Source organism: Aythya fuligula, chromosome 5 (genome assembly GCF_009819795.1).
Source record: "Aythya fuligula isolate bAytFul2 chromosome 5, bAytFul2.pri, whole genome shotgun sequence".
Taxonomy (NCBI): Eukaryota; Metazoa; Chordata; class Aves; order Anseriformes; family Anatidae; genus Aythya; species Aythya fuligula.
This window is the reverse complement of record NC_045563.1, coordinates 34,960,161-34,978,022: the sequence shown is the minus strand read 5'-3', so window position 1 is coordinate 34,978,022 and position 17,862 is coordinate 34,960,161. Positions and strand designations below refer to the sequence as shown.

At 48.1% G+C, this 17,862-nt stretch overlaps 1 protein-coding gene across 1 annotated transcript in view; it reads left to right on the top strand.

The window, feature by feature from the left end:
• The window catches only part of PAPLN (papilin, proteoglycan like sulfated glycoprotein), a 49,994-nt gene extending 32,210 nt beyond the window's left edge, over positions 1–17,784 (top strand). The window contains exons 13-28 of the mRNA XM_032189385.1: positions 1,493–1,669; positions 2,981–3,137; positions 3,751–3,837; positions 4,377–4,659; positions 4,791–4,908; positions 5,604–5,733; positions 6,940–7,585; positions 8,320–8,457; positions 9,335–9,459; positions 10,387–10,525; positions 11,947–12,084; positions 12,714–12,841; positions 12,993–13,101; positions 14,434–14,609; positions 15,003–15,206; positions 16,944–17,784. Of these exons, the coding sequence (XP_032045276.1) occupies positions 1,493–1,669; positions 2,981–3,137; positions 3,751–3,837; positions 4,377–4,659; positions 4,791–4,908; positions 5,604–5,733; positions 6,940–7,585; positions 8,320–8,457; positions 9,335–9,459; positions 10,387–10,525; positions 11,947–12,084; positions 12,714–12,841; positions 12,993–13,101; positions 14,434–14,609; positions 15,003–15,175 (2,724 nt within the window). The 3' untranslated portion in view covers positions 15,176–15,206; positions 16,944–17,784. The remainder of the gene's footprint in view (positions 1–1,492; positions 1,670–2,980; positions 3,138–3,750; positions 3,838–4,376; positions 4,660–4,790; positions 4,909–5,603; positions 5,734–6,939; positions 7,586–8,319; positions 8,458–9,334; positions 9,460–10,386; positions 10,526–11,946; positions 12,085–12,713; positions 12,842–12,992; positions 13,102–14,433; positions 14,610–15,002; positions 15,207–16,943) is intronic.
• Positions 17,785–17,862: the final 78 nt, after the last annotated feature.

Here is a 17,862-nt window from a genome sequence, read left to right as displayed (position 1 = left end):
CCTGGTGAAGGTGGAGGGCAGGCGTAAGAGCTGCTCTCCCTCAGCTGATGATGTGCAGTAACTCTCTCCTCTGTAAAACAGGAGCTCACAGCTCCCAGTTGGGCTGTGTATTTCCATGCATACTGCTGCCTCAGCATTACTAGCCTCTGGACAGCAGTGCTAAATCACAACAGTCAGTAAGCAAGATGCTCCTGAACTGCCAGTGACCTGCTGTTTGCTGTAGGCTCTGCATCAGTCCAGGGCATTTCTGGACACAGCTGCAGCGTGTGTTTTTGATGCCTGTGTGAATCTGAATCTACAGGAGAGGAAACCCTTCATGCTGGATGTGCTCAGTGCTGCCAGCCATGCACATAGAAGACATCTTGCATTCAAAAATCTTAGAAAGTAAAGATAGTGTGTGATTGAAGTGCATCTACTCAGTCCCTAAGGCACAAGAGAATTTTTGTCCTTTGAAGAAGTACATGCATGCTTGCAACATTTGATTTACAATCTTTTGGTACTTCTATGTCTGAGTAGTGCAGAACATAAAATGCAACTCTGAGGCATTATAACCTAGACTGCAAAATCTTTTTTTTTTCTTCCCCTCTCATCAGATGTGAGATGTGAATACTGAGATGGATTCAGGGTTGTAGAATGAGAGCACTGTTTGAGGAAGGCACAGAGTGACATGCTCTTACGAAGTAATTCCTAAGTGATTCATTCTGGGGTTCCCAAAAGCAATCGAATTTCATGTACCCTTGGAGATACAAGGTCACTCTAGTAAATGACTGGTGGAAATTCAGCTGAGGAGCTCATATAAAGCAATTCAGATCGCTCCCAAGTCTCTGTAGGAGATCTTAGTAATTCATGGAGAGACAGGCTGGATTCCAGCCAAAACCACTGTAAATTTAACAGGGCATTGAAAATATCACATTCCAGTTACCTTTATAAAAAGAGTCTGTCTCACAGCTACACAGCGTAAAAAGGTGCACAAGGTCTTCAGGAAAAAGACGTGAGCAATACAAGAACTTAATCTTTTTATTTTCCCTTGAATTGTTTATTTTTAGCTGACTTTAATCAGGAGTAAATATAGTTACATTAGAATCATAGAATCACCAAATGGCTCTGGTTGGAAGGGACCTTAAAGATCATCTAGTTCCAACCCCCCTGCCATAGGCTGGTTCCAGGTATCTTCTACCATTTATTGTTCTCAGTGTATTGTGCAGTACTGCTATTTTTCCAAAATTATTCTCCATGACTTCTTCAGTAGAGAGCAAGAGGCCAAAATCATCCTGTGAGCTCTAAATCCCCTAGATCTTACCCACCATGCCTTATTGTCTCTTCTGCAGCCTAAACAACTACTCTAATTCCCATCCAAGAAGATGATTTTTATGATGGTTGCTTGTTTTAGGTGTTCCCAAAATGGTATGCTGCCCTAATGCTGGGGACCACAGCCTGGGAGTGGAAGCAGAAGTTATGTGCTTTCTTTCACCTGTTGTGCCCCTCTCTGCAGTGCTCAGCCAGCTGTGGGGAAGGAGTCCAGACCCGGACTGTCACCTGCAGAACGCAGCAGGGCTCTCAAGCTCGGGACTTCGCTTGCCTCATGGAGCCAAAGCCACCAGCCACCCAGCCCTGCCTTAAGGAGAACTGCATCCAGGAGATCGGCTGGCACATTGGAGACTGGGGCCTGGTGAGCATCACACTTCTACGGTTCAGGGCTAACTGATTATATCGCTGTGTTCCTTGCAAACAAGCTTTAATCAGGCAGTGTGCACGTTGGCTGAGGCGGGGAGTATGTACTGCTTCATTACCAGTCCCTTGGCTCACGGCTGCATTATAACTGGCACTAGTAATACTCCAGTTAATCTGTTGCCTGCTTTGTTTGCAGCTGCTACAAAAATAAATCCTTCTTGAAGGGGGGAGATTATAGTTTCTGAGACAGTAGCAAAATGCAGCCAATAAACAGAAGCAATCCCCTCCTGCTGCGTATTCCCAATTCTTCGCGCCATCGATGTGAATAGCAAAGCTGCTCTCTGGCTGAGTATGGCTTAGAGCCACAAGCTTCAGGACTGGTCATCACATTGGATGAAAAGTTTCAAACTACGTTTTTGTAATTGTTCAGATAAACTGTTCTTCAGCTGGATTAGTCTTGTCTATGTGGAGGGAGCCAGACTTTTTTCAGCCTGGGAAAAGTGCTGGGAGAGAAGAGATAGGGGCAGATCCAGTGCATCACATTACTTCCAAACACGTTTGTCCCCTTCTATGCTAGTCAGACCAGCTAGTTCTGAGTTAAAACATGTTACATCTGGTTCTCTGTGTGATGTAGGCTGTTTTAATAACAGCTAAAAACGCAGCATACCTTAATCTGATCTTTCCTGGCCTCAGGCTTTCCAATATCAGAAGGGCTCCTGCCTGCATCTGAATAAAAGAAAGAAATACCTCCCCAAAGTTCGTAAAGCTTGCCCTAAGCAGGTTGGTTACCCAGTTACTGCATCCTCTTCACTGCCCTCCCCTCCCTGAGGTTCTGCTCATCCACAGCTTCCAGTGAGAGGAACTGCAGTTCGCTGCTTACAAGAAAGTCACCCATTTGCTTTCATGTTTTAAAGTGGTGCCTGTTGTTTGGAATGCAGAGTTCAGAGCTGACCTCACAGCTGGTGTATCCCAGTAGTACTGGAATGCCTTCAGGCCACGCTGAAACAATTCACTCCTGCTGCTCATTCCAACTCCTTGCCATAGCACTACTGGTAACAGCAGCTCATCTGGATGTTACAGAGTGAGCATGGCTTGGAGCCTAATGCTTCGGGGCTGAGTGCAACATTTGGTAAAATAGCTTAGAGTAACTGTTCAGATAAATCCAGCTGAAGTGTTGTTTGCCTTGTCTTGCTGGAGGAAGCTGTGCTCAGCCTGCAGCTAATCACACAGCTGTTCCACACTTCGGGGCTGTGGGGTTTCTGCATTCTGACTCTGGTTCCTGCTCACTTGCCTTGTCTCTGTGCCCAAGTGTTCGAAGAGCTGCAATTCAGGCATCCGGACGCGCCAAGTTATCTGTGCTGATGGTGACTCCAAATTCTACAGTGCTGAGATATGCAAAGCCATCCAGCCCCAGAAACCAGCCACCCTGGGAAGCTGCAACATGCAGCCCTGCTACCTGCCACAGCGTGAGTGGTATTGATGGACAGCAAGCTTTTTCTAAGATGCTTCTGCTGTAGGCATATAAATTCCCTGAGTCTGCACAAGTTTGTGTTCTTATCTCCCTGCCTGCCTCTGTCCTGTACATTCATGTTTTGCACACATAACCGTAGCATCTTCAGTGTCCCAGTACCTGCACCGTTTGAAGTGTATGTAACAGGCTTAATGTTCATGTGTGTCCATTTTGAATTCAGTATTTGTGATAGCTCTGTTCTAGTTTGTACTGCAGACTGACCCCAGGACTCCCAGAGTTAAGAAGGATTGACACCCTGGGCAGGCTCAGAAACCATAGCCAACTCTTATCCTGCTGTGGACCACCTAAAAAGGAGGCACAGCTGTTCAGAAGACTTTGCCTGTATCTAGTCTTCATGCCAAAGCCAAAATGGCAACTTTTGCCTGCCTACATGTTGCAAATAGTTCTCCTGCCAGTCCAATTGAATCCAAATGCTGATTGACAGTTGTTCCAGAAGAAGAGATGCATTTTCCTCAACTTTAGTCTCCTGTTAATTTCTGGATGCATTTGCAATTATTTGAGCATTGTTGGACTAACTGCACTTACTTTGTGTCTGTCTCTGTTTGCAGAGGTCCCCAGTATGCAGGACACTATGGGATATGATGTCACTCGCCAGTCCTTGCTGACTCGTTACAACCCAAACAGCCCTGCCACAGGTTCAGAAGAATTTTGTTTGTTTGGGGTTTGGTGATGGTGGACTTGAAACAGGGTGTGGTAAGGGGAAGATTCCTCCTTTTCTTCCTTTCTCTTGTTCTTTTCACGGGCTTCTAGAAATCCCTGGAGCCCGGGATAAATTATAGATTCATTTACACCCATAGTGACCAACATCTGATGCTGTACATGCAGCAGACTGTACAGTATTTACATCCCAGGTTCTGGCAGCATGATGTAAATGCTGCCTGAGAGAAATGCTGCCCAAAGCAGATTACAAGTCCTGCTGCAAGGGAACCACAGTAATGTGGCAGGTGATTTCTCATGGGGCAGCAGGAAGAATGCTCACAGCAGTGAGCAAAAAAAAACCCTCAGGACAACCAAATCCTGAAGGGTGGGCTGGAAGACACATATTCAGGTGAAACCCTGATACAGAAAAGCTTGCCCCGTAGCCTTAGACAGGTAAAAGGAAAAAGAGCAGAGATGAAGAAAACTGCCTGGATTTTGTTGCTTGCCTGCATGCTCTAAGAATTTCTCTTCCCAGATTCTGGAAGGATGCTCGCTGGGAGCTCCGCAGTCCACAGTACCTCTGGGAATCACCATGTCCAGCCCACTGAGGACCGTGGCATCAACTTGTTGCCCGTTCGCTGGGAATCCCAGTCACACCCATCACATTCCCAGCAGCTCAGCTTCCCTCAGTACCCCACTGCAGGGACTGGCTCTCAGGACTGTCAGCGGAGCCCACACGGCTGCTGTCCAGATGGACGCACTCCGGCTTCAGGCCCTTTGGGGAGAGGTTGTCCCTTCAGCAGCTGTCACCAAAACAGGTAGCTGGAAGAAGATAGGCCTGAGCAGGGAGGCGCTGCCTTTCCTGGAAGGTCTATTGAAATTTACAGCCTGTGCCTGTTGAGCCAGGCAGGTCAGGTATTGCTGCAGCCCTTCTGCCTTCTGTCTGTAGGTATGGATGCTGTCCGGATGGAGTAACAGCTGCTCAAGGTCTGAACAACATGGGATGCCCACAGTACAACCGTGAGGTTCAAATGAGCAGAAATCGGCCCGCTGCAGCTGCTCCAACAGTAAGTACAAAAGCCCTTTGGGTTTTAGCACTCCATCAGATATGAGGATTCATATTTGACCCTAATGACTCAGACCGTGGGTTTCTGTTGTGCTTCGTCTCTGCCAGTAGTGCTGGAGAACTAATACTCCATGCATGGCATCTGGCCCTTTGGCCCACTTCATTCCTGTGCAGTTTGGGGCACCCACTTGTGATCCTCCATCAGCAGGGGACAGAGTAGGTGGTCGGGAGCTGTTTGAGAAGGAGAGGAACATCTTGCATAGAACTGGTTGAATAGTCATGAGTAATGAGATTGCTGTCTGTCAGAAACTTGCCATCCAATTTCTAGGAGAAAAAGCAGGACAGAACGTGCCACTAATAACTGCCCTTGTTGGTTGCCTCTGCAGACTAATTGAGGGTAAAATATTCAAGGAGGAAATTCATCACTAATGGTTTGGGGTGTATGGGGGGGGCAGATGAAAAAGCTGGCCTGCTGCTGGCCTGCTGTGTTCTGCAAAGAAGTGCAGCGCTGTCTCCATGGCCAGCAGCCAAGTTTCCCCCCCCTTGCCAGCAGGAAAGCCTCCAGGAGGCAAACAAATGAATAGCGGTTCCTCTAACAGCTGCCCCTCCGCAGCCAACAGCTTCGACACTGTCTTGCATGTGCTCCTGTCCTCGTGTACACATGATAACTTTTGGCTTTCAATTCCCATCTCTAAGGCAAGCCAAGCCTTGCTGCAGCAGCACCCCTCGGGCGAGTGCCGCAGCTCAGTGTACGGCTGCTGTTTTGACAATGTCGCTTCAGCTTCGGGTCCTCAAGGGGAAGGATGTCTCAACAGGCCCAACTACCGTAAGTGATGCTTTGGCTTCTTTGGTTAGAAACATAGGAAGAGTCACACAGAATTCAGTAGCGTACGGAAGCTTCCCGTGTAGAGGTTTTTGCTCTCTGTAAATTGTAGTAAATGGTCTCCTTGAAAAGGAATCCAGCCTGGTGGCTGGGAGAGGGGAATGTAGAAAAGCTGCCAAATGGTTCAGTTAGCTACCACAGAAATTCTTGTTGTCCTCTTTTGGTATTTGGACAGAACTCTGTGTATGTTATCTCTGTCAGTCTGTAGGATTTCTGGGGAGCTGTTTCCCCCTGGGAAGACAACCTGATACAGCCTTGAGTGCTCCAAATTCATTACCTGGGCTTAGGGTGAAGTAAGGCCTTCTCTGAGGAACTGGGGCTGTGCTCAGCCCTCAGACAAGCTTGTCTGCCCAAGGCAGGAAAGAGAGCTACAGCTAAGGATGGAGGCATTGTTCAGGGCTACATGGAGGCTTTCAGCCAGCAGAGAGCAATAGGGAACAGTGCCTGCTCTACTACCAGGATGCTGGAGCTGCTGGGCAAAAGCACCTCTGCTCCTTTAGCTCGCAGCTGTATCTTTTGCAGGCTGATGGCTGCTACATTGCTTTCCCCTTTTGCTACAGCACAGGGATTGCTTGGTTGCCAGCCCTGTAAGGCTGCCTTAGGGGGAAAGGTCTGAGTGTCCTCTCTGCTCAGCCACAGCTCTGCAAAGGAGCTCTCAGTCAGAGCTCTGCATCCGATGTTTGTCAGCACGTGGCTGTAATATGTGCGACTCAGGGCACAGGGGAAGGTCTGTAGACAGATTGGGCTGTGCTTCTCTTTGTTTACAGCAGTAATCTGTAGTGTGTGAGCCTTCACAACTGGGTCTAGTCCCCTTGCTCTCTGGGCTGGCAATGTGCAAATGACAGCCACGTGCCCCTTGCAGCATCAGGATTCCCCAGAAAGGCCGTAAAGTGGCAGTCTAGCGTTTAGGCTCAGAAATGTCTCTGAGGTTGGCTTCTCTTCTACCAGTAGGAAAACAAGGGCTGAAGGAGACATCAGAGCAGCTGCCCAATTTAAAAGCAGAGCTGGATGCAAAATTCAGGTGCTCCCACCTTCCCACCAGCACTCTGCCCACAAGGCCCATCAGATCATTTGGGGAGATGGTTGCAGCACCTGGACCTATGTGTTTCAGAGCCCTCACCTGTCCTTCTGTTCTGCTCTTTCTGGTAGCATATCCCGTCATATGCCTGCTGCCCAGCGCCCACGGCCCCTGTGCGAACTGGACCACTCGCTGGTACTTTGTGACTGTCGTTGGCAAGTGCAACCGCTTCTGGTACGGCGGCTGTCACGGCAATAAAAACAGCTTTGCCTCGGAGGAGGAGTGCATGAGAGTGTGCCACAGCTCTGCGGGGGTCAGTCCCCTGGTGCACCAGCCCTATTCTGGCACGGGAGCCCTGCAGCAGCAGGATGCCAGCTCCAGCTCTCACACAGGGAACTCTCGGGGTCAGCAGCAGCCACCACCGAGAGAGTCTGCAAGTCAGAGCCAAGAAGGAAGAGCCTATGGGGCTTTACAGCCCACACACAACAGACACAGAGGGGACAGCTGGAGGAGCGAGGTGCTGCCAGAGACCATGCAAAGGACTGGCGTGCTGGAGAGCCAGCGCTGGGGCACCCAGCAAAGTCGATTGAACAGCCTGAGCCAGCTGCACTTGGTGTTGGAAACAGCCGCGCCTGGGCCCCCAGAGAGGCAGAGCCAGCAGGTGCTGCCACATGAAGGCAAGCTGTGGCATAAGGCTTTTGGAGTAGATGCTTCCATAACGGCGGGCTTGGGCCACCAGGTGTCTGCAGACTCACTCCCAGCACAGGGGCTGCACAGGTGATTTTTATTTTTTTTTCTCTTTTCTGCCCGCTCATTGTGAAGCATTGGTGCAGCTTCCTTTGCAGCGGAAGCGTAGACCCAGCCAGGACCAGCTAACCACACAGCAGATTGGCTGTAAATGTGTCCCTCTGGTAAATCGAGTTATCCAGGCCCTAGAGTTAATCTGCTTTCCCTTTCCTTGCACTCTCATTACTCTCTGACAGCACTGGAAGCAGCGTGTGTGAAAAGACTGCAGGATGCTGGGGCCCTTGTTCGGGAGGCATTCCTGTACTGTAAATGAAAATCCGTAGGTGGTTTGCTTGTTCTGACCAATAAATCTAGCTGACGCTCTGACTTCAGAGCCTTTATGGGTCAGCAGGGGGTTGTTCCAGGGAAGACTTTAAAACGCAGTGTTTGGGTCAGGATCCAGACAGCATCACCCTGAAAATCAGGATTGCCTAGAGCTAGATCTGTTTGTGTCTGCACTGGATCTGTGTCTGTCTGCTGAGCTGAACGTAGTTCTCAGAAGAGAGGTTATACGGCTGGGTCTGTCTCCTTGGATTTCTTGTCACATTCAGTCTGTCCAGACCAGCCTTTGTCATGTATGAGAGGGCTCCCCATGTTACAGGGTGCATCTGTTCAGAGCTAAATGGGCATCCAGTCCCACTTTGCACTCAGCCATTGCCACATTAGGCAACCCAGAAGAGAGAAGGGCAGCAGAGGTGCTAATGGAATCACTTTCTCTTTTAAAGAGCCATCCTGGAGGAAGCCAAGCCCTCTCTTGTGACAGCAGTCGTGGGACAAAACATCCAGCTGGTCTGCAAGACAGGCACGTCCCCCTTCTCCAGAGTGGAGTGGATGAAGGATGGCCGGCCAGTCTTCTCTGACAGGTGAGCTCAGCTCCCTTCATTGTAGAGTTCACAGTCATTGCTGGGTAGAGTGCCAAATATACTTAAATGTTTGCCCACTTTCTTTGTATTCTCATTGTTAACATTCTTTGGGGGCAGAAAAAAAAAAAAAAAAAAAAGAAAGAAGAAAAAAAGAAGGATTGATAAAGGAACAAGCTCATGTAGTGACTTCAGAGCACTCTGAACATGAGCTGATGAGCTGTCCACCTGGCCTGTGCATGGCAGAGAGATACACTACAGTAGTATTGAAGCACTGGGCAGTGCTTTGGGCAGCACTTGTTCTGCCCCCTAACAAGGCGCCAATGTACTGCCTTGTGGGCAGTTACACAGAAAAACGGCTGTGTAGGATTCTTCTTGGTCAGCACTAAGTAGTCCAGGGTGAAGCTCATAGCCAAGTAAGTTCCTCTGGCTGGAATTTTCTGGTACTGTCATCTAAAATGCAGTGCTTTTAAAAGCATTTTTAAAGCCTTTTGTCCTGGGAAGTCTGTTTCCTGCAACAGTTTGGTTCCAGAGAGTCACTTTTTGTTATGAAAATCACAGTTGTTAAGAAAAGCCAAGTTCTGCTTTTATGTTTGCAAATGACTGCTGGGGCTCGAGCTCCTGCCTGGAAGGGCAATTTCCCTCCTCATGGGAGAGGATCGCTGAAAGCAGTTCCCTATTTTCCCATCTCAGTTTCCTCTCTGTTCCCGACCTCCTTTCTGCTGCAGTCATTTCCCCTGCCTGTGACCCCTCTGTGGTCAACAGTTTTGTTGTTTCTAAGCCGGGGAGGGCACTACATGCTGGTGCTTTATGTAACGTCAGCTCGAGGGGCGCTCTGCCTTGGCCAGGCAGAGGCCGTTAATCCCCGCTCCTGTTGCAGGCACACCTACCAGGCCGACAGCTCCTTAGTTATCAGCCACAGCAAGCCAGAGGACGCCGGGATTTACACGTGCCTCGTTTCTGATGGGAGGACGGAGAGACGGCAGATTCAGCTACAGATCATAGGTGATTCATCTTCTGCTTGAGACCAAAGAGGTAGCTCAGGGCCCCCTGATAACAGACACTGACAACAGGGACAGTAAAGCCAAGTGCAGGAACAGACTTCCTCTGCTGCCACGCTGCGCTAGCGGCGTTGCCTTCGCCCCATAGCAATGGTGTCCCGAGGTCACACAGCCAGTCTCCTCCGCTCTGCGGGAACCAAGAGGGAGAGCAGAGGTAGCAGGGATTTTTCTGGCATTGTGTCATGATAAAGCCCTGGCCATAAAGTGCTTCCCACCTTGTAGAGCCACCCCATGCCTGGAATTGTGGTTTGCCTGTGACCTGCCCCATTTCCAGCATAACAAGCATGTTGTTCTCCCTGAGAGCCATCAGCGGCCTCCTCATCCCAGGCAGGAGGCCACAGAAAAGGGCTTTCTGCAGTTTCCTGTGCCCTCCATCTCTCTCTGCAATGTAACCAGTTTGCCATAGCTGCCTTGTTGGTGCATTTGTGTTTTGTTTTTTTGCCAAAACAAGTCCTTCTGGGTAACAAATTATTCCCTGTTCCAAAAAAAACATGTCTTGTTTAAGAAACAAAACAAATACAAAAGACTGGTCTAAAAAGAAGGGTCAGCAAGCCACCCTTTGCAGCCTTCAGTCCTGAGATGTACCTTGTCACAGCAACGGCTCAGAGGGCAGAAGGCAACGTGGCCTAAGGGGTGCTGCAACGTACTCACTGACAGGGGAGAGAAAGGCGCCTAGAAGTGCTTGCCTGCAGGTCTGCGACTCTCATTAGTCAGCAGCACAGGCTCACTGCACTAGTCAGTCAGAAAACAGATGGCTGAAGGGCTCCTTGGCTCCAGTTCAGCAAGCTCTCCCAAGCTCCCAGAAACCCTATGCAAGAGGTCACAGTAAGAAGGGTCTTTTTATTCACATATGGCATTTTATTTTGAATAGAGTACCAGAGTGCTGTTCTGGCAGAGGGTGAGAGAGGTCAGGTCCTTCGCAAGGAAAATCAGCAGCACCGAGAGCTACCCAGAGGCGGGAAGGTTGTGCAGGCAGCCAGCTCCTCCGTGCAGCCACAATTCGCGTATAGGTGAGTTCACACACAGCAACAGTTTGTCCCCCGTGCCCAGCTGATGAACCATATGGCATCTCTTCATGTAGAAAAACTGAGGATTGGAAAGGTCCCGGGTCAGCTGTTCTGGGGCACAGTTGGGAGGCAAGGAATACTGAACTGTTGACAACGGGAGCAGGCAAAGATCCCGGTTGCAAACTGTCTTCTGTCCTCCCAAGAGTCCCTTGAAAGAAGCATGTCCTGAGCAAAGATGCTCAGGGAAGCTGACAGCAAAGGAGCCAGGTTCAAACAAATACAGAAATGTCAGGGGCAGCATCTTTAGCTGTTCAACTTAGTGCAGCCAGAAAGAGAAACCCCTTCTGGGAAAAAAAACAAAGCAAGTGTGAACTGCCTAACTAGCACCAAATAGACATATGTATATATATTTTATAAAAGCTCCAGATACTTTAACCCCCACCCATTTACTTTAAATATTTTGTGAACAAACCAGTTTGACTCAAACTATCTTCTCATGTACTGGGTGGAATACTTTGTAGCTTCCTGCCTGTTTCTCTGATGCTTCTGGGTCCTGCAGAAATAAGAGTTAGAGCTGTTTTTGCCTTAAATGCAGCACGTTGGGGCTCCAAACTAAATGGGACTGTGATTTGATCCCTCTCTGTTTTTGACTTTGCAACCAAAAGCCCAGCCAATTTGCTGAACTCTCCAGTAACCTCCTTAGCTGCTTCTGCCTAAAAGCAGAAAGAAGTGATTCATTGAATTAAGAACATTGAATTAAGGCTCTTTGGTATTGTTTTTTGAGATCAAGAATTCAGGTCAGAGGATGGGGGCTGGGGAGATGATGTTTTCTTTGACTCTGGGAACATCATGGCTTAGTTCTCTTCCAAAATGGTGTTTATCTGCAGTTAAAAGAGAGCAAAGAGCATGAGGAGATGAGTGCTGTAAGAGCCTGTGTCCAGCCTTTCAGCTGCATACAGTGGATGCCCTTGCATGCAGTCAGACAGGTGATTGCAATGGGCTTGTCATACCCCTCCCCCAAAATATTTGTTTTTGTGTGCCAGACAAGCACCTTGGGGGAAGCCTGCTTGGTGCCCTGTTCTCAGGGGCTTCGTGCCATTTGCTGTGTGTTTATGCTGTTAATGTTTCCGAGGATTTTAGCCAGAGAGATGCTCTGAGTTGCCATCCCCAAAGGGTTAAGTTGGCTGGCAGGAGCACAGCACCACGCTGTGCTGAACTGGAGCAGGATTTGATAGAGGCTGCTTTTTTCTGAGGGTGGTGAGTGTTATTTATGGCAAGTATCGGAGCTCTGATGGGAGCAGGGAGACCGCCCTTTCCCATTGGAGGCAAAAAATAAGGTTTGTGATTAAAAAGGCCTTGTGCTGAAGGTCAGGTGCTGAATGGAAAAGCTGATGCATCTTTTGCTGTGCTTGTGGACTTTGAAGGTTGAAAATGGATAAGAGCGAGCCCTCGGTGGTGGAGGCCGGCATCGGGGAGAGAGTCAGACTGCCCTGCACAGTGGAAGCATCACCAGCTCTCACCATCGAGTGGCAGAAAGATGGGCAGCCCCTCTCCTCTCCCAGGTGAGCTCCCAGATGGCTCTACCATACCTACAGGCAGGTTTGTGGGGAGAACAGCCCCAATCTCACCTTTCTTCCTGTTTCCTTCCCCAAGGAACAGCTCTGCTGGCCATGCAGTAGGGCCCATTGTGCTTTATGCTGGGCAGCTTCATCTGTTAGGCCCAGGCAGTACTGCCTGCCTGCCCTAGCTTCAGTCAGAGCCTGAACATTGAGCTCGCAAGCGAACAGCTGTGATAGAGTCTACAAATGAGCCAAAGCTGGAATTTGTTTGCCTACAAGATTAGCAGAAAGAGGAAACTTGCCAAAAAATACCTGTTAGGCAAAACAGAGCAGAGACTTGCAGCAAACAAAGAGATCAGGGTGCCTGCAGTGAACTTCCAGAGCTTCTTATGCTGCTGCCCTGCAACTTCCTTCACTGGCTGCTCCTAGGAAACCAGCTATAACCAAGAGGTCACAGCACTGGTGATGGGATTTTTGGGCTGAGGATTGTGTTGCAGATTGAACTGGGCTGCTGCTAACCCTTCGCTCAGTGTTACTACAAAGCTGTGCGCAAGGCACAGCCTCCGTTCTGGTGGCTGGAGCCCCACCCTGCCCCAAGCACAGGCTGAGGGGTTTCTGCTTTTGTCCCTCAGGCACAGGCAGCAGTCAGACGGGGCACTGGTCATCAGCCGGCTCAGCGCTGAAGACGGCGGCTTCTTCACCTGCACTGCCTCCAACGGACGTGACCAGGACCAGCGTCAGGTCCTGCTCCGGCCCCTAGGTACCAGACGGGTGGCAGCGTGGGCTGTAAACTACGAGCTTCCTTCAGACTGGTGGAAGCTTGTAGTTCACAGCAGTGTGTGTTGGATTCATCCCGTGAGGGAATGCGTGGCATTGTCTCCTTGCTAGTGATGATTTCCCTTCTGGCCTAGGAGAACTGAGGATCTCTGGCCTTACGCCAAGCATCACGGTACCTGAGGGAGGAACTGCTCAACTTCACTGTACGGTGACTGGAAACAATGTGAATATAAGGTGGTCAAGGTGAGCAAAAATGAGACAGAGCTGGCCTTCCCTTCTCTTCTTGAGCCTCATCACTGATCCTCCAATTAATAATGCAGGGTGCCTGCCGGGTAACAGAGAAACCCATGGTTCTCAGCCCCAGCTGGCATCACCCACCCTTTCCTAATCAACTTGACTGTTACCCTAAAAAACCTAGGCAGATCCCAGGCGAGTGGTTGCCACGTCCACATTCCAGTCAAGTGAGGAGGAAAGCAGACTTTAAGCTAAGATTATACATTAACAAAACGTATATATATACACATTACAATAGCAAAAATTAAAGTTAGAAACCAGAGGATGATTTTTGGTTGGTCTTTAGAAGATTCTCTGTGGCCAACCCTAGCAAACGTTTTAACCCGTACAATAACAGCATCTCTTCTCCCAGCTTTGTGCTGTGACAATTCTCCCCCTCTACTGTCAGGTGGCAACAAATGGGAATTTAAAGGGTTTTGGCAAAAGTAAGGGTAAAGGCTGTGTCCTCTTCTCATGATGTTTTACAGTGAAAATGAGTTTGTGCAAGTATGTAGTGGGTTGGGTGGTGTTTTTCCCCTATTTGAAAATAATCAGTTCCATTTTGGAGCTTTCTTGCAAAGGCTCCACAGAGATGGATTAGTAATTGTTTCAATCCCTCTAGTCCCAGGGGTAGGACTGAAGTGGGCCATCTCACAAAGAGAGCTATTCTTCCATATGTGAGTTTGGTATTTGAGTCAACAAAATGATGCAAGTATCAGTATGAATGAAACTCTTTTCAGTGAATAAAATTTACTTTCCGTGGTAACTGGGAGTCCATAGTTCAGGCAGCGTTCTTGCTGTGCACAGAGTATTCCAGGAGGAGCAGAACAGATATGATCTTGCTGATATTTTAAATGTTTTTAAACAGACTTATAGGGGAGAGGAAAGAGGTTGCATTGCTCACTGCCCTGTACGTTCCTCAGGCACAGCTATCAATGCCTGCCAAACAAACCCTGCCAGACCACAACGTGGGGAGAGGGAAACGCACCCTGGATTTTCTCTTAGTTCCTCAAACCTCAAAAATGTGTCATACTGGAAAAAGCAAAGGCTTTACACAGAGCACACAGCTAGCTGCCTCCCACGGAGGCAGAGGGCTAATAAGCAGGCTCACTCAGGCTCAAATTACTACCTAATTGCAGAGCCAGGTTATGGCAAAAGAAGAGGTCTTCCTTTGCACTGAATTTGTAACAATTCACCCCATTCACACAGCATCAGTTTCCAAACAGCACAGAGGTTCCCATGGGGGGGAGCAGTGGTACAAAATGGTGGGAACAGAGGTGTACAAAGCGCTTTTCATTACAGGAATGGAGTCCCAATGCGGGCAGACGGTCACCACATCCACCTGTCCCAGGATGGAAGCCTGGTCATAAGCAACGTTCAGTTGGCTGACGAGGGATCCTACACGTGCAGTGCCTACAGCAGCAGCAACTCCGTCAGTGCCAGCACCGAGGTGAAGGTGCTGAGGAACAGGCCCAGTCGTGAGTACAACTTGTCCTCCCTGCTTCTCCGGCACAGGGCCTGCTTCTTGGCCATGGCTGTAAGGCTGCCCACTGTGTGCCCGTCCACCACCAATTGGGGAAGCAGCAGGAGCCTCTGGGTGAGCTCAAAAGCAGGGTGGTGGAAACAAATCCCTACCAGGGCACTGGGAGCAACAGAAATCAGTCCTAGAAACTGCGTTCTCTTTCTTTGTCTAGCCAGAGGTGTCAGTTTCTCTCACCGATCCTTGATGCTGGACTATATTTAAAATAACACCCTTAGAGCTGTCAGGATGGAGAGAGCAGGAACCTGCTGTGTTTTTTCAGCGGGAAATGAAACCTTAGGACAAGCTTGGGGACTGTTTTCAGCTGGCCTTACCTTTTACTTGGCTGCAGCAGCTGTGAATCACGTGGACCTGAGCAGAGAGTGCGTGGACCAGCCACACCTCGCCAACTGCGACCTGATCGTGCAGGCCCAGCTCTGCAGTAACGAGTACTACTCCAGCTTCTGCTGCGCCAGCTGCTCTCGCTACCAGCCGCAGGCCAGCCCTCCGCGTCACAGCGGGTGACAGAGACCTCCAAGGCCACAGGAAACAACAGGTGACTGATTACAAGACAGGAACTCTGAACTCTGTCCTTGTACTGCATGAAAGTGTTCTGGGAGCTCTGTCCTGCTTGAAAGCTCGAGAGGGTGAATGTAATGCTGTAGGGGGTGTAACTGCGGAAAGGTGGCAGAACCACCATCCTCCAGCTTACTGCAAACACCTTCCCCCTCCCCACCCCACTCCCTTATAGCAATAGCTAACCCGTGCCTTCACGTAACGGTAGCTGTTGTTGTTCATGGAGCAAGGCGATACTGGGAATGTAAGGATGTGACTTTAGAGAGGGCAGATAACCAGCATAATAGAGGGAGAGCCTGATTATTCTTCACATAATGAAGAGATAATAGTGCTAAATAGAAAAAAAAAAAAAATATCTCTAGTGTCTGTAGGTGGGCCTGAACTGTTTTAACTAAAGCGCTAATGATTGAGGAACATTTATAATCCTGGGGAGCATTTTCCATCTAAATGCAAAGAACTTGAGCCATTAGAAGCAGCTCGATGCATATAAGATTCGTGTTCATGTCCTCTGAGGTTACGAGCTCTAACGATGCAGCTGTAATGTCACATACTGTACCTTGTTATTGCAGTGCTCAGATAAATTTCTGTTCAGGTCAGTTTGGGTTCTACTTGAATGTGTTCAGCTTTGGATTGAAATGCAGAAGCGATGCTTCACAGAAAGCTTAGGACAAAATGGAAGAATACTTTTAGCCCTTTCTAAATGGTAGGGACAATTTAGATGGATATAGGATCATTATTGTCTGTTCTGAGATGCTGCAATTTAAATATCAATATCTCTGGAAAGGATTATCAGTTTTTTTTTGTTTTTATTTCAGAGGCAGAACAGTGCTGTTGAATTTAATGCAAAGATGGGCTCTGTGATAGCATTGTGCTGCTTGGAGAGGAGAATGATATGCACATATAAAGAGGTGTGGAGGTACTTTACTTGCTGGAATAAAGTTAGTCTCAGTTAACATCAGGAATGCCTGGCTCTGCATGGGTCCTGGGCTGATTGTTGCTGATACGTGCTAAGAAATGAGGACTTCCAGATGCAGAGCAGCTATAGCTGAAAAGCATCTGTCACATCTGCACTAAGACAGAGCGGTAGCTAGCTAGGTATGAGGCTCTGAAAGAGAAATTCTCAGGCTTTAAGATAGGTGTGGGTGTGGAGGGTGATATTATATGATTTGTTGACCCCGGAAAGGCATGTGGTGTCTTCAGTATTTCAAAATGGAATTAAAACATCCAAACAAAACCATTTTTTTACAGCCTCCAGAAATACGGTTTTACCTGTAGCCCCAGCAGCAAATCCACTTTCCTTATGCCACACTCCCTGCTGAGACTTGGTCAGGTTACTCATAATAACTAGCACCATGTCCCATTTATTATATGTATAGCTGTAGCTGTACATCTATGCCAGTACACGGATGTGTAGTGTTGGTGTTGCAGGTGGATGGTAAGGATTTGTTTTGTGTGGTTGGGTTGTTTTTGTTTCTTTCTTCCTACTCTGCTACTTTAATTTATGGCTTCTATGGAAGGAATCTAATTCTGGGCTGTGATCACACTGCTCTCCGTGCCTTCAGCCCAGAACCAGCGCTCAGGGCAGCAGTAATACATGGGTGTAAATCCCCAGGCTTGGCAGCCTAAAGCTGGCTTGGACGCTAAATCCAGTAAATCAGTTTAGCTGCATCTAAAAATAAGAACTACTAACCTAATGACTGCACTCTCTTCGGCACAGGTGTGGCTTCAGGACTGGACACCATGCTTTAAGATGTGAACACACTGAACAGTCTCGAAGCAATCCAGTAAAGGAGCAACAGGTGACACGGTCAAACAGCTATCTGGGGCATTTTTTATTTTTACTTTTGAGGCCAATGGTAAGAGTGTGCTTGCTAGAAAAGGCAAAACTTATTTTCAATGAAGACCCTTCAATTTGGCAATTAGGAAAACCTTTCTCTGCTCTAAGTCATAGAATGTTACATTGACAAGTTGTGATGGTGCAGTCATTGACGATTTGAGGACAACTCAAGCCCTGAGATAAATTCTAATTGTATTTGTACATAAATTTGCATTTAACATTGCAAAATGGCACTCTGTACAGGATGTTTTGGTATATAGTATAACTGCCTTTAGAGACAACAGACTAATGTAAAATTGTGTAAATTCCAGTCATGCGTGGCAGGTATAGAAGGGAGTTAAGGTCTGTGAACCTTCTCAGGAAGATGGTTAGCCGTTGATTATGCTTACATCAGATCCCTTTCTCCCAGAATAAGCAGTTGTTTCTGTAATAAATCTCTTTCTACTGTGTCAGAGGCTCTATTTTTATACTAGTTAAATAGTTAGCTTTCATCTGAGCTGTATGATTATATACCACGCGGCCAGGGAGTGCTATCTCAAGCCTGGTGAGGTCTGTCATGGGCACCTGTATTCTGACGGACTGGACTTTACAACTGAAGGTACTTTTTTTTTTCCTTGTTTATTCTCTGACCTCTTTCAGATGTGTAACCATAGCAAAAAGGATGGTGGTTGAAGGCATGTAGTTCACTGCTTTAAAAACATGCTATGACTATAATAGTTAACTACGGGGTGTTTGTATTTTTTCTATTTAGCAAGCTGAGATTTTCCTTATATGTAGCATCACTTAACTTCCTAACTGT